Source organism: Panthera pardus, unplaced genomic scaffold (assembly GCF_024362965.1).
Source record: "Panthera pardus isolate Hobbes unplaced genomic scaffold, ASM2436296v1 HiC_scaffold_8, whole genome shotgun sequence".
Lineage (NCBI taxonomy): Eukaryota > Metazoa > Chordata > Mammalia > Carnivora > Felidae > Panthera > Panthera pardus.
In genome coordinates this window covers 63,516,841-63,539,337 of record NW_026527013.1, presented here as the reverse complement: position 1 = coordinate 63,539,337, position 22,497 = coordinate 63,516,841, and the positions used below count along the sequence as shown (strand labels likewise).

Sequence of the window (22,497 nt, the reverse complement as noted above, 5' to 3'; positions counted from 1 at the left end):
CTGAACCGCAGTTCTCCTACTTGGGATGAAGCAGGATCCCGCTTCTGGAGCTCGATTTCCCTCCTCGTCTGGGAGAAACGCAGGCCCAGCCAGGAGTCCCCAGCTCATCCAGGACCATTAATGTCCCCATCCTGCCCCCAGTCACCAGACTCAAACTTACATCATCCTAACCAAGTCTCCCGTCACCCCCCGCGACACATCCGAGAAGGTGTCAGGGTCTCCCCTTCCACGCCCCCCCCCCACACCACACATCACACCCCCGCTCTGGACCACGGGACATGCACACCTCTCCCCAGCATCCCACCCTTCTCCACCAGCAGCTCCAGAGGATTTCCAAGGAGAAACATAAAGGAAACACAGAGTCGCTATTTTTTTTTTACCTGGACATAAGACACCTGCCTTTACAGTAAAGTCCAAAGTCTCATGTTATCCGATTCCCCCACCATTCCCAGGGGACACACAGGATGGCCACCACCGTGTCCTCAGCTACAAGTGTTTCCCCTCTTCTTACACAGAGGCTCCGACTTAATGCAAGTTCTCTGATGGTACGACAGTGACGTGCATACATGTTCTCTTGAACAGAGATCTCTTCCCGCGCTGGTGACACTCGCTAGGACCTGAGCGGCTCCCAGGCAGCCGTGTGGTCACAAGGGTCAGCAACCGAGGCCCTGACCACCCTTCTGCTCCCACACAGCCCCTCGGCTTCTCACCTTCAGGTCTGAGTTCAACCAGTTTCATGAGACATTCTGCAGCTTATTATAAAACAGGCTTTGTGAGAAGAGCGTTTTACCCGCCTGTAGGCTCGTGTAGGTGTTCCCAGCACGTTTAACACGAGCCAGGCTCAGCCGTCATGTCTGGGATGGTGGGTGTGTCAAATTCACCTTCTGCTTATGATGTTTTCGACTTCAGATGAGTTTATCGGGACAAAACCCCCTTGAAAGTGGAGGAAGGTCTGCGCTTTTCTGCCCAGCCCCCCTCCCTTCTCGCAGAGGCTTCCTGAAGATGCTAATTTGGGAGCACCTTCCCGCAGAGGTGGGGCTGCAGGGGGAAGAGAAGGCGGTCCTCATGCCCTGAGCCCTTCCATACTTGTGATCAGAGAGGAGGGGCTGGCATCCGAAGTAGATGAAAACCCTCCAGAGGCTCCGTGCTGTCCGTCCTTCAGGCCGCAGGGCACCTGTGTGAGCAGCCCTGTCACATCCGTGTGAGGACGCCCGTCTGCATCTCCTTCACATCCGCAGAGCCACGGCGCAGTCACCGGAAACGCCCTCCCGCGTCAGGCAGCCTGTGCCGGAGCTGGGGTTCCAGACTCCGGCTGCAGGGGCCGCCCCTATTTTCTCCCCTCCCTTCCGCAGATGCTTCCGATTTTCCAAGGAATGTCTGTGTGCAGAAGGAGGGGGACGAGGCCGCAGGTCCAAAGTCCCCACCTTGCTCCTTCTACCGTGTAAAGCTGCCAGCGTTTTGGGGGTGTGTTCAATTATAAAATGTTAAACTACCACCGTCGGGTTCTTATTTTGATCGGGTTGCGTGAACATCTTTTCTTAACTTCAAACTGTTGGGTCATTGCCGGGAGATCAAAAACTACCCTAATATTGGCTTTCTGTCCTCCCGTTCCTCTGTTACGAATACACTGCCCTTCATGGTCGCACATACCTTGGACCTGTCATCCTTCCCTGGCTTTAATCGAGGAGGCGGGAATACACCTAGCCCCCGACCCACAGACGGAACGAGCGACGGCTCCTGTGCTCAGCAGTCCTGATGTGCCAGACCCACGGCCAGACGTTTTCAGGACACAGTCTCTCACTGGGTAATTGGGCGATGAGCTCTGCGATGCACAACCCAGCAGAGTGCGCAGGAAGATCCTTGTGAGTCAGCTTGCAGCCTTCAGGAACCGGAGTCCCCTCCGGGGAAACGGCGCCCCGAGAAGCCTCCCGGCGCGGACACACCCTTGACTTCCAGAAGCCGAAACAGGAGCACACGACTGTGGCAACTGTCCCCAGCAGGTGACCTGTTCCTGACAGAGGCGGGACCACTAAGTCGCCTCCCAGCACACAAGCCACCGGGACCCTTCCCTGTGCAAGGGACACGCTGGGTGCCACAAACACGCTAACACAGAACGAGAATCCCACCGGGGCAGCAGGGGACAATCGGGAGCACTTCACCAACGGGCCGCAGGAGAGGAGCCGTCGCGTCAGCCGTCCTGCCCTGTCAATCTGTCCTGTTCTGGAAGCTGAGCCTCGCAGGCTCTGCCCACCTGGCTCTGAGAAGGACCAGGCTACGCCAGCCCCCACCCTCCGGGCCCTCCCCCTCAGTGATTCAGAGGGGTCACAGCTTCTCATCCAGTGCTAGCTTCCAAGAGTCCTACAATTTACATATTTTACATATGGTAAATATTTAAATACAATCTTTTGAAGAGCACACAGGCTGCCTCCTCACCCGGCAGGGAGCCCCAACAGCCAGAAGGCAGCCAGTGCTCCTGGCACAACGGTCCTGGGGAAAAAAATTTTAATGTTTATTGCTTTTTGAGAGAAAGAGACAGAGACAGAGACAGAGCGCGAGCAGGGAAGGGGCAGAGAGAGAGGGAGACACAGAATCCCAAGCAGGCTCCAGGCTCCGAGCTGGCAGCACAGAGCCCGATGCGGGGCTCAAACCCACCGACTATGAGATCATAACCTGAGCTGAAGTTAGACACTTCACCGACTGAGCCACCCAGGTGCCCCTTTAATTTTTTTGAGTTTATTTACTTGCAGAGAGAGAGAGACAGGGCTTGAGCAGAGAAGGGGCAAAGAGAGAGGGAGACACAGAATCCGAAGCAGGCTCCAGGCTCTGAGCTGTCAGCACAGAGCCCTATGCGGGGCTGAAACCCACAAGATCATGACCTGAGCCAAAGTCGGACGCTTCACCGACTGAGCCACCCAGGTGCCCCTTTAATTTTTTAAGTTTATTTACTTTGAGAGAGAGAGAGAGAAAGCGCATGGGCAAGGGAGGGGCAGAGAGAGAAAGAAAGAGAGAGAGGACCCCAAGCAGCTCACAAGCTGTCAGCGCGGAGCCTGATGCAGAACTCAAACTCATGAACCGTGAGATCATGACCTGAGCTGAAACCAAGAGTCAGACTCTTAACCGACTGAGCCACCCAGGCGACCACAGGCACCTCTTTAAAAGGCCGCCATCCCCCAAATCTCCACCATGAAGGTGAGAAACGCTCTTTGAAAAGCAAGATCCGGAGGAAGGGCCGTGCAGCGCGGTGCTCCAGAAGGAAGCCATCAGATGAACAGGAGAACCCCTCAACTTGCTTTCCGAGGCTTGAGCCCCACTGGGGTCTTCTCACCAGTTTAGGTAAGAGGACAGCACATTAGTGTCAGACCGGAACCAACAACGTTCTGGTTTTGTTCTGCTCTGGGGTATGGGAATCCGGGCACCAACCACAATGGTGGGTTGGCTGGGATTTAACACCTCCTTTCAACAAGCCCCCCCCCACCCCCGCCATGCAGAGTCCCTGGTGCCCAGCGGGGACACACAGGAGGTGTGTGTCCCAGGAGGTCAAAGAGGAGGCGGCCCCAAGGAGGGAGCAGGTGGGGAGTGAGCCCCGCCCCCTCCCGAAGGACCCTGCCAATGACACAGGTACCCTGTGCAGTGTGAGCAGCCCCTTGGCCGCAGACAGAAGCAGTGGGGGGAGGGGGTGCCCAGCAGGAACCCCGGCGGCTCTTTGGTTTACAAACGCTGCTAATTTTCACAATTTGCTAGCTTGCAATCCGCTGTCACTACATTCTGTAGGAGAGGCTCTGTGGGATCAAACGGATTTCAAATCCAAAAGAACGTCTCTCTACACGCGTGCTGAGATTTTGCTTGTGTTTTGCAAAAAGCGGGAGAGACCAAGAGTAAGTGAGGGTCACATGTGTGTCCATTTTCTCAAAAATGAAAGCGCCATCAGAGGAAAGGACAGAGTAGGCAGCCCTGTACCTCCCGCGGGTCCCGAGTTTCCCCAGACCCCGGAACGAGAGGCACAGGCGCGTGCATGACCGCTCGCCCTCCGCTACCTTCTCAGCTCTGCCAGCTGCTCCTTAAAACAGTAACTACAGAAATCAGAGCTCCTTGGGGCGCCTGGGGGGCTCACTCAGGTGAGCGTCTGACTTGAGCTCAGATCTCACGGTTTGTGGGTTCGAGCCCCGCGTGGGGCTCTGTGCTGACAGCTTGGAGCCTGGAGCCTGCTTCGGATTCTGTGTCTCCCTCTCTCTCTCTGTCCCTCCCCTGCTTGTGCTTTGTCTGTCTCTCTATCTCAAATATAAACATTAAAAAAAAATTTTTTTTAAGCAATCAGAGCTCCTCCTGCATACCCACAGACACAGGGCAGGGACTTGACTGTCTCGCAGATGGGCCCCTTCCCCCTCCAGGACAGGGCTTGACTTAGAGATGGGGCATCTTGAGGCATGGGAGGCAGGCACAGGGAAGGAAACCGAGGCAGAGGGAAGTTCTATCGACTTATCTAAGGCCAAACACAGCAGAGCGAGATCTACAACCCTGATTTTCTGGATCCCAGCTTATCCATTTTACGTGCAACTAGAAAAACCATTTGCAGCCTTTGATGTTCTCCTTGCAAAAACCACATTATCGCAATGGACAATCTCCATAATCGGGCGGTGATTCCCATCGTATCATGTGCGTTCAGAACAGCCTTGTGATGGGATCCGGGGCTGATGATGCTGGTGAGGAGTCCATGGTGAGGGGTCTGGGCTCTTCAAGGAAGGGACAGTGGTTTCAGCCCCTGAGGAGAGGGGCTCTCATGCATCGCATCAAAGGTTCCCAGAAGGAGGTTTCAACATGTAAATTCTGAATACGCTTGATTTTTCTTCGTTTGATTACTCTTATCATTTATGTTTCAGCTTCTCCACGAGCTGGCCCACGGCCACATACCAATATATAACATCAGCTCCCTCATTTAGTATTCTCACCATGCCTTCCAGACTCTGTATATCTGTCATTTGTAAAAACGCACATCTGTGCTTTTGTCTCGTATCCACTCTGACAAAAGATGCTTGTCTCCAATTCAACAGTCACTGCTGGGTCCCTTCCTCTTATAAAACGGACATCTCTGTGCGCATTCACACCCAGATGTCTGTAAGCATCTCCAGCAGAAGAACAGAGCTGCCTTCGCATCGATATATGCACAAAGGACTGTTTTCTTTCAGTTAATTTGCTGTGAGCCATCGGCGCGGGGTGGGGGGGAGGTTGGGGGGGGGGGAGCATGAAGGAAAAAATGTTCGTTCGGTCCAACGGAGTATTAAGAGAAACGTATGCAATTTCCAAGAGCTGTTTCAATGGCTTTCTCTCTGTCTTCCTCCTCTTAATCTCTCCTGGAAAAAAGACTCTTTTTCCCCTCAATATTGAGGTTAATTATTACTCTTCCCAAGGAATAAATAGATGCCAACTGTAAAAAGTTTTAAAATAAAGAGTAAAATTAAATCCTAACCTACTTTGAAACCAGCCAGAGGGAATCATTGTTTGCACATTGATATTAATTATTTCTAAATGTCCAAGGTTTTCTCGACATACACTTGTCACTATCGAATTATGTTTCCCATTCTTCATCTTCGACTCCATCGATCGTTCTCGACCTTCAAGTAATGTTTTCATCACACACACGCCAACACCTGCACCTGTGTGATCCCCTGGAACCAATGTCCACCAGGTTCTTTGATTCGTTCTGTGGATTCAATGTTTTCATGATCTTACTTTTGGTTAATCTCTCACATGACTGTCCTTCGGCATTCTTTTTTATTAGGAATATATCTACAACTTGTTGGGATAAGCGCTGGGTGCTGTACGTAAGCCAATTTGACAATAAATTATATTCATAAAAAAAGAATATATCTACAGCATGTTTTTTGAGCCACGTCCAACATAAGTGTATCTTTGAGGCTTGTTTACTTTAAGACAACATCTCCATTAGGTACAGAATTGAGGGTGTACCTTTATTTTTCTTTCCGTGTTCCATAGGCAGTATTCTCTTACCCTCTGGCTTTTGAGGTTGTGATTAAAAAGTAAGAGACCAGGTTCTGGTTTCTCTAAGATGGGTTAGCCTCCGTCTTGCCAGGTCCCCTCCCTTACGAGGACCCAGACATCACACACCAGCTGGAAAGAAGGCGGCAGGTGTCTGGGGCCCTCGGGACGTGGGGAACAGCGTGGCAGGTGGCAGTGAACTTCCTGGTGTCCTTGCAGCTTCCCGTGTATCCCAGACAAGCCACTACAGAAGCCTGCAAAACGGGAACCATCAGGAGCAGTAGAATGTGACAGCCACACATGTCTACCCAGAACCACTGCTGAGGAAACTAGATGGAGGGATACACTGAGGACAGCGCAAATAAATCAAAACAGAATCCCGAAAAGCTGATCAAGCCTCTCAAAGGGAAGCAAGAAGAAACAGAGGAAACAAAATCAACAATGAAGTGTCAGAATTAAGCTCATGGGTGGGTAAAGCCCATGCAACGTGAGCATGTCTGTCAAAAGGCAGAGCTCGGTACAGTGTGAGCCCCAACCTTCAGAGCCTCAAAATGAGGGAATCAAAACCTTACCCTGCTGAAAGGAGACATGAACAAATCTACGGTTATATTTAGGCATTTCAATACCTCCGCCTCTGCATTTATGGAACCATCGGACAGAAAAACAGCCAAGATATGGATGCACTGGAGCCCACAACCACCCACAGAGCCGTGGAATACACATTTCTAATCACCCGTGGAAATGGCCCCCGGACAGACCACATCTGGACCTCAGAACAAACCTCAGCCAAACCTAAAATAATTAAAATATGCAGAATGCATTCTCTGACCACAGTGAATCGAACTAGAAATCAATGAGAGAAAGACAGCAGGCAAATCTCAAAAACCTAGAATTTAAACAACGCTCTTCGAAATAACCCCTGGGTGAAGAGGAGGTCTCAGAGGGAATTTTTCAATCAGAAGCTGGTCTTTTATTTGTATTACTTTAAAACTAATCGGATTTCGCTATTTATAGCTTTATTTTAAAAAAATGCTGCCTTTATCTTTGAACCTTTGAACATTCAGCAGGATTGCTTATCGATGATTCCTATTTCCAGAGCTCCCAGCTCAGGAATTTTGCCAGGATCACGGCAAACCCTCCCACTGGCCAGACTTGTTTTGTTTGGTTCTTGATGGTGGTTTTCTTCTGACATCGCTGTTTGTTCCCTTAATCAGTGTCCGTCCACTTCCTTTCTCCATCTAATTCCTCTGTTTCTCTTCCCGGTGTCAGTTCTGCTATTATCTTTTTCCTCTGTGTTTCTTAGAGAATATTTCGTGGTTACCCCTTTACATCAAAAATTCTGAGTGAGGGAGAGAACTTGGCGATCAATAATGTGCTTCTCTGTATCCAGGGAAAATGTGTATTACGATCTGGTCTTAGCCAGTTCCTTTGTTACTGAAATGTATCTGACATGGAACATTGTGTCCGTTTAAGGTGTACAACTGCGGATTCGATACATGTACATACCGCAGGATGCTTGCCACGTGGGGTAACAGTCAGCTTTCTTTTTCATCTCAGCCTGGCCTCTCTGTCTTATCTGTCTTCTTGTGTTTCCCAGAGTTCACACATTTCCTGGTGCTCCTGTGGGGGTAAACTCACAAGACGTGTCCCAGGACAAGACCTTCTGGGGGTGTGCAGCGTCCCCTCCCTGGGGCGTGGGGCATTTCCTGGTCGCCAGGCTGGGTGTGATGGCTGTGACTTGCCTGTCTGTTGCTGTCCCTCCTTGATCTGGGCAAAGCGGAGGCTGGTCCTGATGCTGCTCTGAGCTTGGAGTCCTCACATCCTAGGATGTCTCCGCACCGTCCCCACGTGCTCGCGAGTATCTCCAGACCCTTAACGTTCAGGCTGGAGGTCACTGATGACAGCTGGTTCCCAATACCTGCAAGCTGTTCCTTCAGCAGCTCTGCTAAACCGATCTGACATGACCTCCAGTTCTCACGCTGGGGGGTCTCTCGTTAGGAACTGGGGATGCGTGCCTGGAGGCTTTATCTTAGCATAAGTAATGCAGGGCAAGCCATTATCTGTGTCACTCCTTGCTCCTGGGCTCATCCCTGCCCCGACTATGGGCACATCATCATCCCCACAAGCAAGCTGCGCTGACCTTGCCCACTTCCTCCCCGGGGCTCCTGGCACCCCAGTGAGCTGTGGCCTCCAGAGGATACAGATGGAAAGGGACCAATGAGGAGGAAGGCTGGGTGGGAAGGAGAAGAAGAGGTTTTTCTGGCTCTGGACGCACAGCTGTCCCGCCCCGCCCCCAGCAGGTGTCTCAAGGTGGCAGGTGGTCCCAGCACGTGAGCACAAGGGGGCAGTGAGGGTGAGACTCTTTACCTGATCCCCACATACTCTTTATCCCCCTGCCTCAGGGATGAAATTATCCTCGAGGCCCGAAGGTCCCCAGGGTGGCCCGGTGTTTCCCAAACTTGGCTGTCCGTGGCATCACCTGGGTCATTTAAAATCTCCTGACATTCAGATCAGAATCTCTCTTGGGTCTGCAACAGAAATCTATATTGCTCAAAATTCTCAGGTGACACCAATGTGCACACAGTGGGACTACTGTGGATCTAGCCCACACGATCCACAACAGCCAAACTAGGGTAAGAGCCCAGGTGTCCATCGACTGATGAACTGATAAGGACACCAGTCTAGATGTAGACGTAGATAGATGTAGATGTAGATGTTATAGATACAGATACAGATACAGATATAGATATAGATATAGATATAGATATATAGATATATACATACAAAAGAGTATTACTCAGAGATGAAAAAGAATGAAATCTTGCCATTTGCAAAAACGTGGATGGAACTGGAGGGTATTATGCTGAGCAAAATAAGTCAGAGGAAGACAAATACCGAAAAACCACTCGTATGTGGAACTTAAGGAACAACAGATGAACGTAGGGGAAGGGAAGGAAAAATAAGTTAAAAACAGGGAGGGAGGCGAACCATAAGAGACTCTTACATACAGAGAACACACTGAGGGTTGATGCGGGGGGGGGGGGGGGGGGTGGCCGGGGGATGGGCTAAATGGATGACGGGCATTAAGGAGGGTGCTTGTTGGGATGAGCGCTGGGTGTCGTATGTCCTGAAGCCAAGACTACACTGTACATTACCTGACTAGAATTTAAATAAAAACCTGGGGAATAAGAAAGAAGAGAGCAGCTAGAACAGGAAGAACTCAGACACATGGTGCAGAACCGAAGGGTCATGTGAGGTGGCCTGTGAGGGACAGACAGGGTTGGCTTGGTGTTTTGGTTTTGGTTTTCTGTGATTTCCCCCCAGGGGGGATGACGGACAACTGGACAGCATAGGGGACACACATACAACGGGGGAATGAGCCGTGCAGATGGAGAGAAGATCCTGGGGAAGGGAACACGGGAACCTGTGCGGATGAAGGCCAAGGGCCCGTGTGGCTGCCCGGGGAGGGGCGAGATGAGGGGCTGACCTGGGGGGACCCTGTGGGTCACAGTGAGAGTCTGGTTTTTATCGTAAGAGATACAGGAAGCCAGAGGGATGCCATGATCACAGGGACAGGTCCACCGAGGGCACTTCCGGAGACCTAAGCCTTGGGGCCAGGGTCAAGGGGAGCACAGGGGCCCCACAAGGGGCTGGGGCCCGCACCAAGCAAGAGCAGGTGGTGCCCGGGCCGGGTGAGCATTGGTGAAAATAGGCACACTCAGGATTTCAAGTGCAGAAGGGACAAGACTTGCCAAATGCCCATGGGGTGTGCGTGGAAAAGGAAAGTTCAGATCTGGGGTTTGACCTCAACTGACTGAATTTCCCTGGGAACCCTGAGAAGTGTTATGTGACACGCAGCATGCCTAGGCTGCCGATGCAGAGCCCAGGAAGGAACAAAGCCTCTGACGTGGAATCCACTCCGCGTCCCTCTCATCCCTGGGCGAGCTCCCACGCCCACGCCTGTCCCCCAGGCTGTGGGGAGCACTGGTAAAGTCCCCGTCCCGATCCCCAGGCGGGTCCGGCCACGCTGCAGTCACAGAGCACAACACCTGGGCGGCACTCACAGCCAGGCAGGAAGAGAGCTCTGCCTGGCAGAACTCACGGTGGGTATGTATGAGACACATGTATTCCTCGTAAGTCAGCGCACGCCTGCCGGTAGTTGACAAAATCCTGCCCGTTGAACGGGCCACCCGTGGTCTGCCCTATGTTGAGTTTTATGCTTATAATTATGGGCTCTGACAAGCTGCCAACCCCCCGGGACCCAGCAAGGTGGCCGACCTGGGCTCTGGAGACTCCTATCGGGTGGTCTAGGTCAGCGGCCAGAAAGTCCCTTCATCTCTAAGGCAGGGATGTCTGTGTCCCCAAGACCCTGTCACGGGACCGCAGTGATGAGAGCAGGCTGCGTGTCTGGGTGGTACGGTGATTGCGCATTCAGCTGGCGGTGCCTGGGGTGGGGTCCGGTTCTGGGGGGCCACTGGGGCACAGGCTCTGGGGCCCAGTTCTGGGGGGCCGCCAGGGCAGAGGCTCTGGGGCCCAGTTCTGGGGGGCTGCCGGGACACAGGCTCTGCTCTCAGGGGCTCATCCAAGCTCCACGCGAGGCAAGCGGTTGTTTGTCTGCAGCCACGGAGCACACAGTTGCAGCCCGGCTTATCCCCGGATGAACAGGAAGCATCCGGGACGTAGAGAGCGTTTCTGCTCAGAGCCTTGCCTACGAGCTCTTTGCCGCATCACCCCACTGGGGTGCTGTGACTTGTGTGCTCCCTACTTACCGCACAAACCTTCCTTCCCCGTGACGACTGCATAAACAAGGCAAATGAGAACTGAAATTCTGACATAAACAAAGTATTCACGTTTCCAGTCACAGAGGATAAATGCATTTTTCAAGGCAGCACGACTTCTCCACAGAGCCCCCTCCTTTCAAGAGGGATGGACGTCATCGGGGGCGTCTGGTCACCAGGAAGCAGTGACATGAGACACGAGTGACCGACACCGGCATCGGTCAGCATTGCTCCCGTGACCCCGGGCAGTGACCCACGACACAGGGGCTCGACCAAGACTGTGGCTCACAACTGGAACCCAAGGTAAGGCTTGTATGTGTAACTCAAGCTCTTAGGAGTCAAAGTACATTTTGGTAGTGACGCAATCCAGTCATTTAGGAAGGGACATTTGGTCAGTCGCCTGGGACACAGCAGAGCGGTGTTTCTTAGGTGTGTGAGGTGTGCGAGGGTCCCCTGCAGAAATCTGACGCCCATGGTGTCATTTCACGTCCTATCGGTGTTGTAAGGTGGGCCGTATTAGCTTACTTCACTGATGGGAAAACCGAGGTTCGGGAAAATCACCCAGTGGCGGTGACTCTGGGTAGGTTAAGTCACAGGGCCAGGATGTGGCTCTAGGTCCGGCTGACAACAGAGGCTCTGCTGTCCTCCTCCAGCTAAGCGAGAGGTCACTTCCGAGGGGCATGGATAGAAGTGCTTTCTGGGAGGGGACCTTCCCCAACAAGGAACTTTGAACCTTGGGCGAAAGTATGGCCGAGAGCTACTGTAGGTGTTGGAAACGCAAGAGAATCAGAGCAGCCTTTCAAGTTCCGGGGGGGAGTCCAGTCTGACCTCCTCATGAGAGACCATTGAGGTTGTCTGGGGCCAAATTCTGCTTGACCTTGTCTGACGGAGTGAGGGCTATGCAATTTACTTAGTAGACAGCCTTTATGTATATTTGAAAACGAGAATGCCATGAGCAGAGTAATGCGCTACAAAGAACAATCCGGCGGTGCCTGGCTGACTCAGTCGGTCAAGCTCTAACCCTTTTGGCTCAGGTCATGATCTCAGGGTGCGTGAGATCGACCCCCACATTGGGCTCTGTGGTAACACACAAAGTCTGCTTGGGATTCTCTCTCTCCCTCTCTCTCCGCCCCTCCTCCCCTCAAAATAAATAAACATTAAAAAAAAAGAACAATCTGGAAGCCATGTGTGGGAGGGCAGAGAGTTGGCTACAATCAAGAGACCTACTGGAAGTCTGTTGCTAGCAGTTGGGAAGGAATCCGTGTAAGACTAGTGTGACTGTGGAGAAAAGAAAAGAAATTCTAGCATCCAGACAGATGGGGAGAAAGGGTTCAGGTGTTAGTTCTGGGGAAAGGAGAGAATTTAAAGGTCTGCTGTCCGCCATTCGAGGGGCTCACACGTTTTTTTCTACTTTTCCTAGGCATGCGCATTTTTACTTTTTATATTACCTGTTCTCGTTCCAACATAATTATGCTGTCACAAAATAACTAAATCCTGTTTTATGAAAACATTGGTGGGTAAGGGAAAACCAATATGGAAGTAAAAGATAAGGCTGGGGTAAAGGGAGAACACACGGGGATAATCACATCGCACTGACTTCCGTGGCAACTCATGCTTCAACAGGTGTATCTTGTGAATAAATCACGATGGGTATGGCTTGTTGGTCTTTAGAGAATTCATTTCTTTCTCTTTTTTAAGAAACTGAAAGAATTTGATTATTACAATTCATCCCACCCAAGGGAAGCAAATAACACCCCCTTAAATCAATAAATTCACCCTGGATTCCAGAAGTGAACATGGGTCTGTTTTTCAAAATAAGTCATTTTCGGGGCACCTGGGTGGCTCAGTCGGCTAAGCACCCGACTTCGGCTCAGGTCACGATCTCACTGTCCGTGGTTTCGAGCCCCGCATCGGGCTCTGTGCTGACGGCTCAGAGCCTGGAGCCTGTTTCAGATTCTGTGTCTCCCTCTCTCTGACCCTCCCCCGTTCATGCTCTGTCTCTCTCTGTCTCAAAAATAAATAAACGTTAAAAAAAAAAAAAATTAGAAAAAAAAACAAAAATAAGTCATTTTCAAATAAATACTAAATAATGTCAGCGTGTCAAAATGTGAACACATAGGTAGTAAGTCCATGATCAGCTCAGATCATTGATGAGTGAAGACCAGATTACGATGTTCACCTTTCCAACAATAAGGGTGATCTGTACTTTCTACAAAAAGAAATTATTCTTGCTTCCATAAGATACTGACATCACAAGGAGAGAACCCTCAGCCATGTTTCTACCCCTCACGGTATAGAGATCATATCTGCAAGACAGTAAAGGGGGTGAATGACACCAGTCAGAGGCAGATAGGGTCTGCCACTTTGCCTGTATTTATACACAAAGAGGCTGCCAAGTTGAAGTGCTCTCATCACGCTTCACATTGGTGGGCTTGATCTTTTCTGCTTCTTTCACCTTTCAAAGCACTGTCTTACGACAGCAGTAAATTATATAATGCACAGAAAAGAACGTTACCGTATTGTCTCCAGTCCGCAGCAGGGGGTAGGTGTGTCCACAATATAAGGTTGTTCAGATGATTTAAGTAGGACGGGAGGGAATGAAAACCCTTCTGACTGTACCACACCTAAAACAGAAAAATAGAGTAATGGCTCTCGTGAAATTAGCCCCTAAGTCTTTGTCAGCTACTCCCAGACATCAGGGACATGTGTCCATTAGCTTCAAAGCACCTGAACGTGGGACTCAGGGCAATGTCCCCGCACGGCTGGCAGTGAGCAGTAAATTTCAGTCTGCTAATTTTATATTTATCTCAAGCATATAATTTCCAGCTAAAAATAGACGAATTTTCCCCAGAACAAATGTGAATGTTGCTCTATAATTATATTCTCACAGCAAAAAAGGAACCTGAACCCATCATTTTTCTTCTTCTTTCTCGGTTGGTAAGCTAATAAAATTTGACCTGCAAATTAAAAGCGGAGAAAATGATCAGGGGGAAGAAAAAAAAAAGAAAGAAATGATTACTTTCAAGTTAATAACTGAATGTGGGACCTTATTTCTCAAAATAAATTGCACTGAGCATTTGCTGAGCATGGAGAATAAAAGAGTGCGCCTGTCAGACAGGAGAGAGAAGGAAGGAGGCAAGAACAGGAAACAGACAATGTTATGAAAGCTGGGACCAGATGTAGCAGAACCAACACCAATGGAACCGTCAGTATCTATAGTCCAAGATATCAGTATTTTAATAGACAGGTTTTTAAAAAAATGTACTCAGTCTGGAAAGCTGAGGAGTGTCTTCGAGAAATCTAATGAACCACCTGGCAGCTTCTGGTCTTAATTCCATCGACGGGACAGCTCATTTCTCCAGACAGCGCTGTCTTTCGTGACAGACGACGTTGCCTGCAGACTGTAGAACCGTCCCCAGAAAGTCAGCGCTCGGAGGAACACATCCAAGTCCGCCACAGTCTGCAGAGTTAGGGTCACACCCCGGGGGCTTCGAACAGGCTTTCTTCTCCTCGGTCTTCCCACCAGGGCCCTGGGAGCAGCTACTGTGCTCCCGGGAACGGCTAAGTGAACTATTGCTCATGTGGTTTAAAAAAACAAAAACCAAAACTTGCCTACAAGACAAGCCTTTCTCGGGTATCCCACTTGAAGAAGCAATTCAGAAAACAGACCCGTATCTCTTCCACACCACCCGGCACGGCTCACCTCCTTCTTCACATAGTTGAAGTTCGAAGAGAAATTTTTGCCAGTTGTTTTTTTTTGTTTTAAACGCCAGCTCTCCTGGGCCCTACTAACTACAGAACCCAGGACGTCCTGTGGTCGTCAAGGGAGAGCCTACGCAGATCTAAGACTGTGTAACAAATTCTTTTACGTATACATCAGCAAGTGGGTGACAAAGAGAGAAATCTGGAAATTACAGGAGAAAAACTTTAAAGAAACCTGGTGTACGAAACTGAAAACATGGGGGCCAAACTACGCGGTAACAACACCTCTGTAAAAGCGTCACCTGCGGTAACTTCCAAGGTCAAAATTGCCCAGCACGCTCCTTGACTTGGGTTGTGGAGATCAGGAGGCAGAAAGTCAAGAGACGGCCCCAGAATGGAGACCAAGTCAGGGGGATGGCAGCCAGAAACTCCTCGAAGAACCCGGAAGGGTGGTCGTGCTAACTGATGCTCTCCGGGGACAGGTCATCTGGGAACCTCAGGGGTGACGCCCGTGGTACCCTGACATCGCCGGAACCCCACTGGGTAACTGTAGAGAGAGCGGCGTGTCTCAGAAAGAACCAAGCGGATACACGGCAAGCCCACGGGGCGTCACGCAGGGTGGACCACACAGCAAATGGCAAGGCCTCTGAGCCCAGCTCTCTACGGGCAGGAAGCAGCCAGACAAGTTGCCCGAAAGGTGCATTTCCAAATGTCGTCTTCACGGGTACCCATCCCGGGTGATGGAGAAACGACCGACAGAGAGCAGTCAGTGGCCACGGAGAGTGTGGAAGTGGGGAGCACGCCGGGGAGCAGGGCCAGGGCCCGGTTAGGGAGCACCCCCCAGGGAGGGACGCCTGGACCGCGTGCCACGCACAGCCCACAGCAGCCCGGCCCCACGGACGCGGGAGCTACGTGAACGCGTGTCCCCTGTTCGTGGCAACAACGGCTTGGTTGTCAGCCGCAAGAATTCTCTCGGCAAGGGTTGCTGACTTCACAGAGTTTGCCGCATTCTCGAACTTCATCTCAGCTCTGTACACTGGCCCTTACTTGGGAGACATTTACAATTCTGTAAGTAAGCAACGCACGCTTCAGGGTCATCTGAAAATTAACATTTCAGACTTAGCAGAGTCCAAAGGACTCTCTTTCTCTCTCTCTTTTTCCTTTTTCTTTTCTTTTCTTTTCTTTTCTTTTCTTTTCTTTTCTTTTCCTTCTTGCTTTCTTTGTTTCTTTCTTCCTTCCCTTCCTTCCCTTCCTTCCTTCATTTCTCTTTTCTGAAGAATGATATTTCTGTGTTCTGGAAATAAGCTGTGGGATTTCCTTCACCGCCTGATCATACAACAGGACGCAGGAGAATCCAGCAACTGGCAGAGGAAGTTAATCTGCTTCAAGAACACATAACGATAGCTCAAAACAGACCTTTCATGTCAGGAATCATGAGCAATAGTTTCTCAGGAAAACAACTAAGTAGTTGTGAAAAAAAAAAAGAAAAAAACACCATTGGATGAATGTTCAGATGCCCACAATTCCGCTGCAAATCAGAGAAGGTGTGCCAAACCCCAGGCAGGGAAACATGCCTTCTGATCGGAAGTGCATACATTCTAGAAGGTGTATTGATCAAACACGCTAAACACTCCAGGTGTGAGCAAAGCAGCTCGCGAAGCTCCCAGGACAGACATTCTACAATACGATACGTTTATTCATCTCAGGCCTATTTCCATGCAAATTCTCCATTCTCTCTACAAAAAAGACTGAGAACCGTGCAGAGTCTTGCGAACGTGCCCTGAAACCCAGAGTAAAGGCCTGTAGCTAATTACTGAAAAGCAAATGCAATAATCTGACCTGACATGAGCCGCCCACCGCACGTCGGGAACCGCGGACAGCAGGTGCCTTTCCCAGCCTGCTGCAGTCCCCTGATTCCCGGGCCTCCTGAAAAGGAGCCCATGGCCCCAAGGGTCGGATCCCACCCCCCTGCACGTCCGTGCCTGGCAAAGTACACGCCAAACAACATGAGAAACTGCAGAAGTCACTGCTCAAAACACGTCAGCACAGAAGACTAACCCGAGAGGAACGGGGTCAGGTAAACGCATGAATCACGCACCCTCATCACCAACGCAGAGATCTAGGGAAGTCCTAGGCCCTAAGCGTCTGCAAGCAAAGAACAGGGACCCACTAGGAAGAATGTTCTAGGCTGGTATAGATTAAAAAGTAAAAAATTCATAGAGGAAATGAACAGATTCTCTCTACCAACTTGGCATATTTGAATACCGGCCATGTCTTATGTTCGAGAAGCCAGTGAATACATTTTAGGTGATTTTTCTACCAACGTATGAATCTTGGTATTCATACCTTTTCATATCGAGCTATAAATCTTCTCCTCTGTGTTGCCTGCAAAGGAAGAGATCCCTAAAGGAGGGCTCTCTGACCATGTCTACACAGTGACTTAAATTCGTCAGCAGTTGCCTCATGAAATATGACTGTCACAACTTCCTTCGGGGATCATAGCGTGAAGCATGAATGTTAATACGTTCCTCACAGATTACCTACTGAAATACCCGTACAGAGCCTTGACGGCACTGAGCAAAGGCCCAGCATGCACCTGCCCTCACCTTTCCAGGTTCCCTTGAACCACGGAAGTCCCATCACAACGCAGGGAGGGCGCCTGCCTGAGCTCGCAAAGGCTGACCTTACTGCATTAATTATACAACGGGGGTTTGCAAAGAGACCTAACACCACCGCAATCGACTCTTTCCAGATTCCTCTCTCAGGCGAGACCCACATCAAACTTGTTCACCAATCATTGGGAACAAAAGCTTTGAATCTCTGGTCTTTTCCCATCTGAAGACTGGGTTGACCTCTTTCCTTGGAGAAGCTTCTGCTGTGACTGACCGCCTCTGAGCTCCCACTGGTGGGTAAAGGCATCTTTCCTCTATTCCAGTTTTAAATGGGCATTTTAAAAACGCCCATTCTCCTACAACTGAAGAGCCCGTTGACAAATTCTCAGCGATGCCAAGGGAAACATTTCTAGTTCGCTGGGACGGTCCCAGAAGGGCTTAAAAACCCAGACCCCTACACGCGGTCCTGGGGAGACAGACACCTCTCCTCTGTGCTGGCTCTGGGTCCCTGCAGCCTTCTAAAGAAGGGGAACTTAAGTGCATAATGGAAGAGCTCCTTAGCCACCAGGGAAATTAGGGGTGCCTTCAGTTATTCTGACAATGGGCGTGGTTAAAAATAGATTATTGGGGCGCCTGCGTGGCTCAATCAATTAATCGTCCAACTGTCGATTTGAGCTCAGGTCACAATCTCACGGTTGTGAGATCAAGTCCCATGTTGGGCTCCACAATGCAGAGCCTGCTTGGGATTCTCTGTCTCCCTGTCTCTGTCTGCCCCGCCCCTGCTCATGTGCTCACACTCTCTCTCTCAAAATAAATAAACGTTAAAAATAAGTAACTAAATAAATACATACATACATGATTGTGTTTTCATTTCCTCTAGTCCCCTCGGGCGAATTCTGGTCTTAACAAAAAGCAGTAAAGTTACTCGCTACATTGCTCTATGGTCTAAAGGTAAGTGACTCACTTTCTCTTTTGTCGACTGTTTTTATTTAAGTTGCAAACACTGGGGCTTGCTCTCAGGCCCACAAACGTATCTGCACGCCTAGCTTCCCCCGACGCTTTCTAACACGAGAAGAAAGAAGAGGAAAGTTATTACCTTTGCCACAGAGTTTCGTTCTGATGTGTTTGCATCTGCACCTTGAACTTGATCGGGGATCTGCACTCCAAAAGACCAGCCTCCAAGCCTGGTAACAGTAACAGGTGTTAGTGCTTTAATCAGCGAGTCCGGATGTCCCACCAGAGGGCACTGTGTCACAGTTAAACTAGTTAGGATAGCCTGAGGACAGCAGCCCCCTGAGCGTCCAGCCTTGGTGACATGACCACACAGGTGCTCCGAGCACAGAAGGACACGGCCCGGAGCCAGGCGTCCAGGGAGGACCCCACACACCCAGCAGGCACGGCTAAGGCTCGCCAGGGACGACCCTGCCATATTACAAAGTGTCCTTCCCAGAACTCACGGTTTGTCAGGAGGCGCCGCCCTGCCCAGGACACGGCTTGATCACCTGCATGCTAACGACTTTACTTACTGGTCATCCCTCCCGCACACCAGCTATTCCGATTTACCCGATCCATCCCACAATTCCCAGCCACCCCACTTGGCATCATTTCGTCTTCCACACTCGGGCCTCTCCCATCTTCAACACAAACGTCACCTCATCAGGAAGGCGTCCCAGGGAACGCCAGCTGGGGCACGCTCCTCCTCTGTGGGGTTCTCACAGTACCCGACATTTCCAACCATCCTATCAACCCTCACCCCGAGTTTAATGGTCTGTTTAGTGTATCGTTTACGCAGCCGTGTGCGTTCTCCCGGGTGGGGACTACACCTTGTGTCCCCATATCGCATGGGCCGTGTAGCATCTGGAACCCATTCAGCTTCCAAAAATACTGGGCATGAGAAATCAAGGCACAAATTATTTGGGTTATTTTGGCCTGAACTACACTAGTATAAGTTGTTGAAAAGGTGGAACTGGGGATGGGAGGCGCCAGGGGACTCAGTCGGTTAAGCGTCCGACTCTCGGTTTCGGCTCAGGTCTCGATCTCACGGTTTCATGAGTTTGAGCCCCGTATCGGCCTCTGCGTTGGTGGCACGGACGCTGCTTGAGATTCTCTCTCTCCCTCTCTCTGCCCCTCCCCCACTCTCACTGTCTCTCTCAAATAAAATAAAATAAAATAAAATAAAATAAAATAAAATAAAACTTAAAAAAACTAATTAAAAAAATAAAAGTTGGAGCCAGGAGCCCATTTGCAAGTGGTAAGTGCAGACCCCGTGTATATGTGAGTAAAACCACCAGAGCCAGGGGCCACCTGGTAAGGGTTATGCGAGGGAGTGGGGGGAGGGGGGGGTGGACCACCACTGTCTCACTTCTAAATCCCCCTTTGTTCTGCTGCCCAAATCTAAACAAATACCTTTATTTAAAGCTACTTTGCTTTTTTAAATTTTTTTTTAATGTTTATTTCTTTTTGAGAGAGAGAGAAAGACAGAGCATGAGCAGGGGAGGGGCAGAGAGAGAGGGAGACCCAGAACTCCAAGCAGGCTCCAGGCTCCGGGCTGTCAGCACAGAGCCGGACGTGGGGCTCGAACCCCCGAACCATGAGATCATGACCTGAACCAAAGTCAATGTTCAACTGACTGGGCCATCCAGGGACCCCTAAAGATACCTGCTTTTACTAAGAGATAATCTTTACCTATAGAAAGGTATTTTGAAAACTTATTTTACACAGCAATTTTGTATCCATTGAAACTAACCTTTTGCTGATGAAGCACTATTGTTTGGCTATTAAGAAAGAAAGAAAGAAAGAAAGAAAGAAAGAAAGAGCAGGCGGGCAGGAGGAAAGAAGAAAGAAGGAAGGAGGAACAAGGGAGGGAGGGAAGAAATGAAAGAAAGAAACAAACAAACAAACGGAAAGAAAAGAAAGAGGACAAAAGAAGGAGGGAGGGAGGGAGGAGGGAGAAAGGAAGAAATGAAAGAAAAAAAGAAAAGAGAAAAGAAAGGAAGAAAGAAAGAAAGAGAAAGAAAAGAAAGAGGGAGGAGGAAAGAAGGAGGGAGTAGGAGGGAGGGAGGAAGAAATGAAAGAAAAAAAGAAAAGAAAAGAGAAAAGAAAGAAAAGAAAAGAAAAAAAAGAAAAGAAAGGAGAAGGAAAGAAGGAGGGAGAAAGGAGGGAGGAACAAATGAAAGAAAAAAAGAAAAAAGAAAAGAAAGAAAGAAAGAAGAAAGAAGGAGGGAGGAAGGAAGGAAGGAAGGAAGGAAGGAAGGAAGGAAGGAAGGAAGAAGGAAGGAAGGAAGAAGGAAGGAGGAAAGGTAAACATGTATTTAACTTTGGTTCCCACACTCTGGATAAAAGAAGCCTGAAGAGCAAACTTCCATCAACAGTGCCCTTTCCCTGAGGCAATTTTGCCTTTCCCTGAGGCAAAAGAATAAGGCTTAAGGCATTCCCTGATTCATTCATTCATTCATTCATTCACTCAAAAATGAATTCACTTGAGGGGCGCCTGGGTGGCTCAGTCAGTTGAACACCCGACTTCAGCTCAGGTCATGATCTCATGGTTCCTGAGTTCGAGCCCCGCGGGCCCTGATAGCTCAGAGCCTGGAACCTGCTTCAGATTCTGTGTCTCCCTCTCTCTCTGCCACTCTTCCACTCACACTCTGTTTTTCTCTCTCTCTCTCTCAAAAATAAACAAACATTAAAAATTTTTTTTTTTTTTTTTTTAATGAATTCACTGGAGAGACAATGAGTGCCTTTCACTCTAAGTCCCAGACATACAAACTCCCGCCTTCCAAAAATAGATTCCCGGACATGTTTAATGACATATGGGATGGGACTGGGAAGAGAGGCAGGCAAGTCACAGGGGGGGCAGCCGTGTCCAGGGAGGAGGGTGTTACCGGAATGGCAAAGGCTAAAGGGCAGGGGTGTCTGCAGGCCCTGAGGACTGACCAAGGGATGTTCTGTACTGAAGCCACGGGATTTGCTTGAGGTCCTAGGAAATTTGACGGCGTGGCAAATGTGGTTGCAATTTAAAGCAATGAGAAGCACTCACTCCCCATGCTCCTCATCTAGACTCACCCCCTCGGGCTCAGGGAAATTCAGCACAAAACAAAAGCTTTCCAGAAAAGACCTAAGATACCAGTTGCAGCCACATTTGCGTATCAGACGCCCAGATAGAGGGAAATCTCGAGGTCGGACACTACTAAATTACACTGCTAACTTCGCTGTACTTATTCTCCGAAGCTGTAAAACCTCTTCTAGCTCCCTGAGTGAATCTCCATTGATATGACCCCCCTCCCCCAACCCTCCGTGTGCGAGAGGAACAGCCAGCGGTCAGGAACCTTATTAAGGCCTACAGTGTCTCTTCGGCATTTTTATGAGCATCAAGGTTAGCATTCGACGTCTGAGCTTTAAGAACGCTGGCATTCGAAACCATAGGATTTGCAAAGTAACTTGAAGAGCAGGAAAGACCCAGAGCCAGCTTGCACGCACCTCGATTTCTCAGACGGCACCAGCAAATATTCCTCCAGGCGGAAGGCAGACAGGTTCAGCAGAGTGTGGCCCAGGCGGTTGGTCAGGTAGGGAGCCCCAGCACTTCTGTTGGGACACGTCTGTGAGGGTTTCCAGAGAGGTAAACAGAAACACATTTAGAAGGCACACGCGGGTGTACTGATGTTACTTTTCTTAAAATTTTTTTAATGTTTAATTTATTTTTGAGAGAGAGAAAGAGAGAGAGAGAGACTGTGAGCAGGGGAGGGGCAGAGAGAGAGAGGGAGACACAGAATCCGAACCAGGCTCTGAGCTATAGCACAGAGCCCGACGAGAGCTCGACGAGAGCCCAACACGGGGCTCAAACTCACGAACTGCCTGTGAGATCATGAACTGAGCCGAAGTAGGACACTTAACCGACTAAAGCACCCAGGTGCCCCTGATGACGTTACTTTAAATGCGACATTCCCTAGCTCTCTCTTTTTAATAAATTATCCGGGGCTCTTCGTATCTTCTGATTTCTCAATCTAAGAGTCACCTGCCTTTGAGAATCATGCCCAAATCCCACCATGACCTTTGCCATCAATTACGCTCTGGAAATCTCCATCCTTTTCTGTACGAAAGTGTGGGTGGATTTGTAAGAACTCAAAAGGGAAAAAATACTCTCGCTGAGGGCATGTGGCATTCGATGGACTTGAAAGAGTCAGAGGCAACTAGCTGAGGGACGGTCAGCGGGAGAATTCCAAAGGCACGTGTTTCTCGCACGAGAGCCTGAAGTAGAAACCAGACGGCCGTCCAGCACTCACGGGAGGCGGCGCCCGCTCAGAATCACGACAGTCACGGCATGGAGAGGCCCTGCCCTGCCACTGTGGGGATCCAGAATCTGCTTCCCAGGACGGTGCAGGAGCGATCACACACCAGGGAGCTAACACCACCAG

General features: G+C 50.0%; 1 protein-coding gene across 1 annotated transcript in view; it reads right to left on the bottom strand.

Annotated features, from left to right (window-relative positions):
* ABCA13 (ATP binding cassette subfamily A member 13) overlaps positions 1–22,497 on the bottom strand; it is a 396,309-nt gene that overhangs the window by 110,030 nt on the left and 263,782 nt on the right. Inside the window, exons 46-48 of the mRNA XM_019450998.2 lie at positions 21,563–21,681; positions 18,183–18,270; positions 13,288–13,396 (exon numbers count right to left, since the gene is read on the bottom strand). Coding sequence (XP_019306543.2) covers positions 13,288–13,396; positions 18,183–18,270; positions 21,563–21,681 — 316 coding nt within the window. The remainder of the gene's footprint in view (positions 1–13,287; positions 13,397–18,182; positions 18,271–21,562; positions 21,682–22,497) is intronic.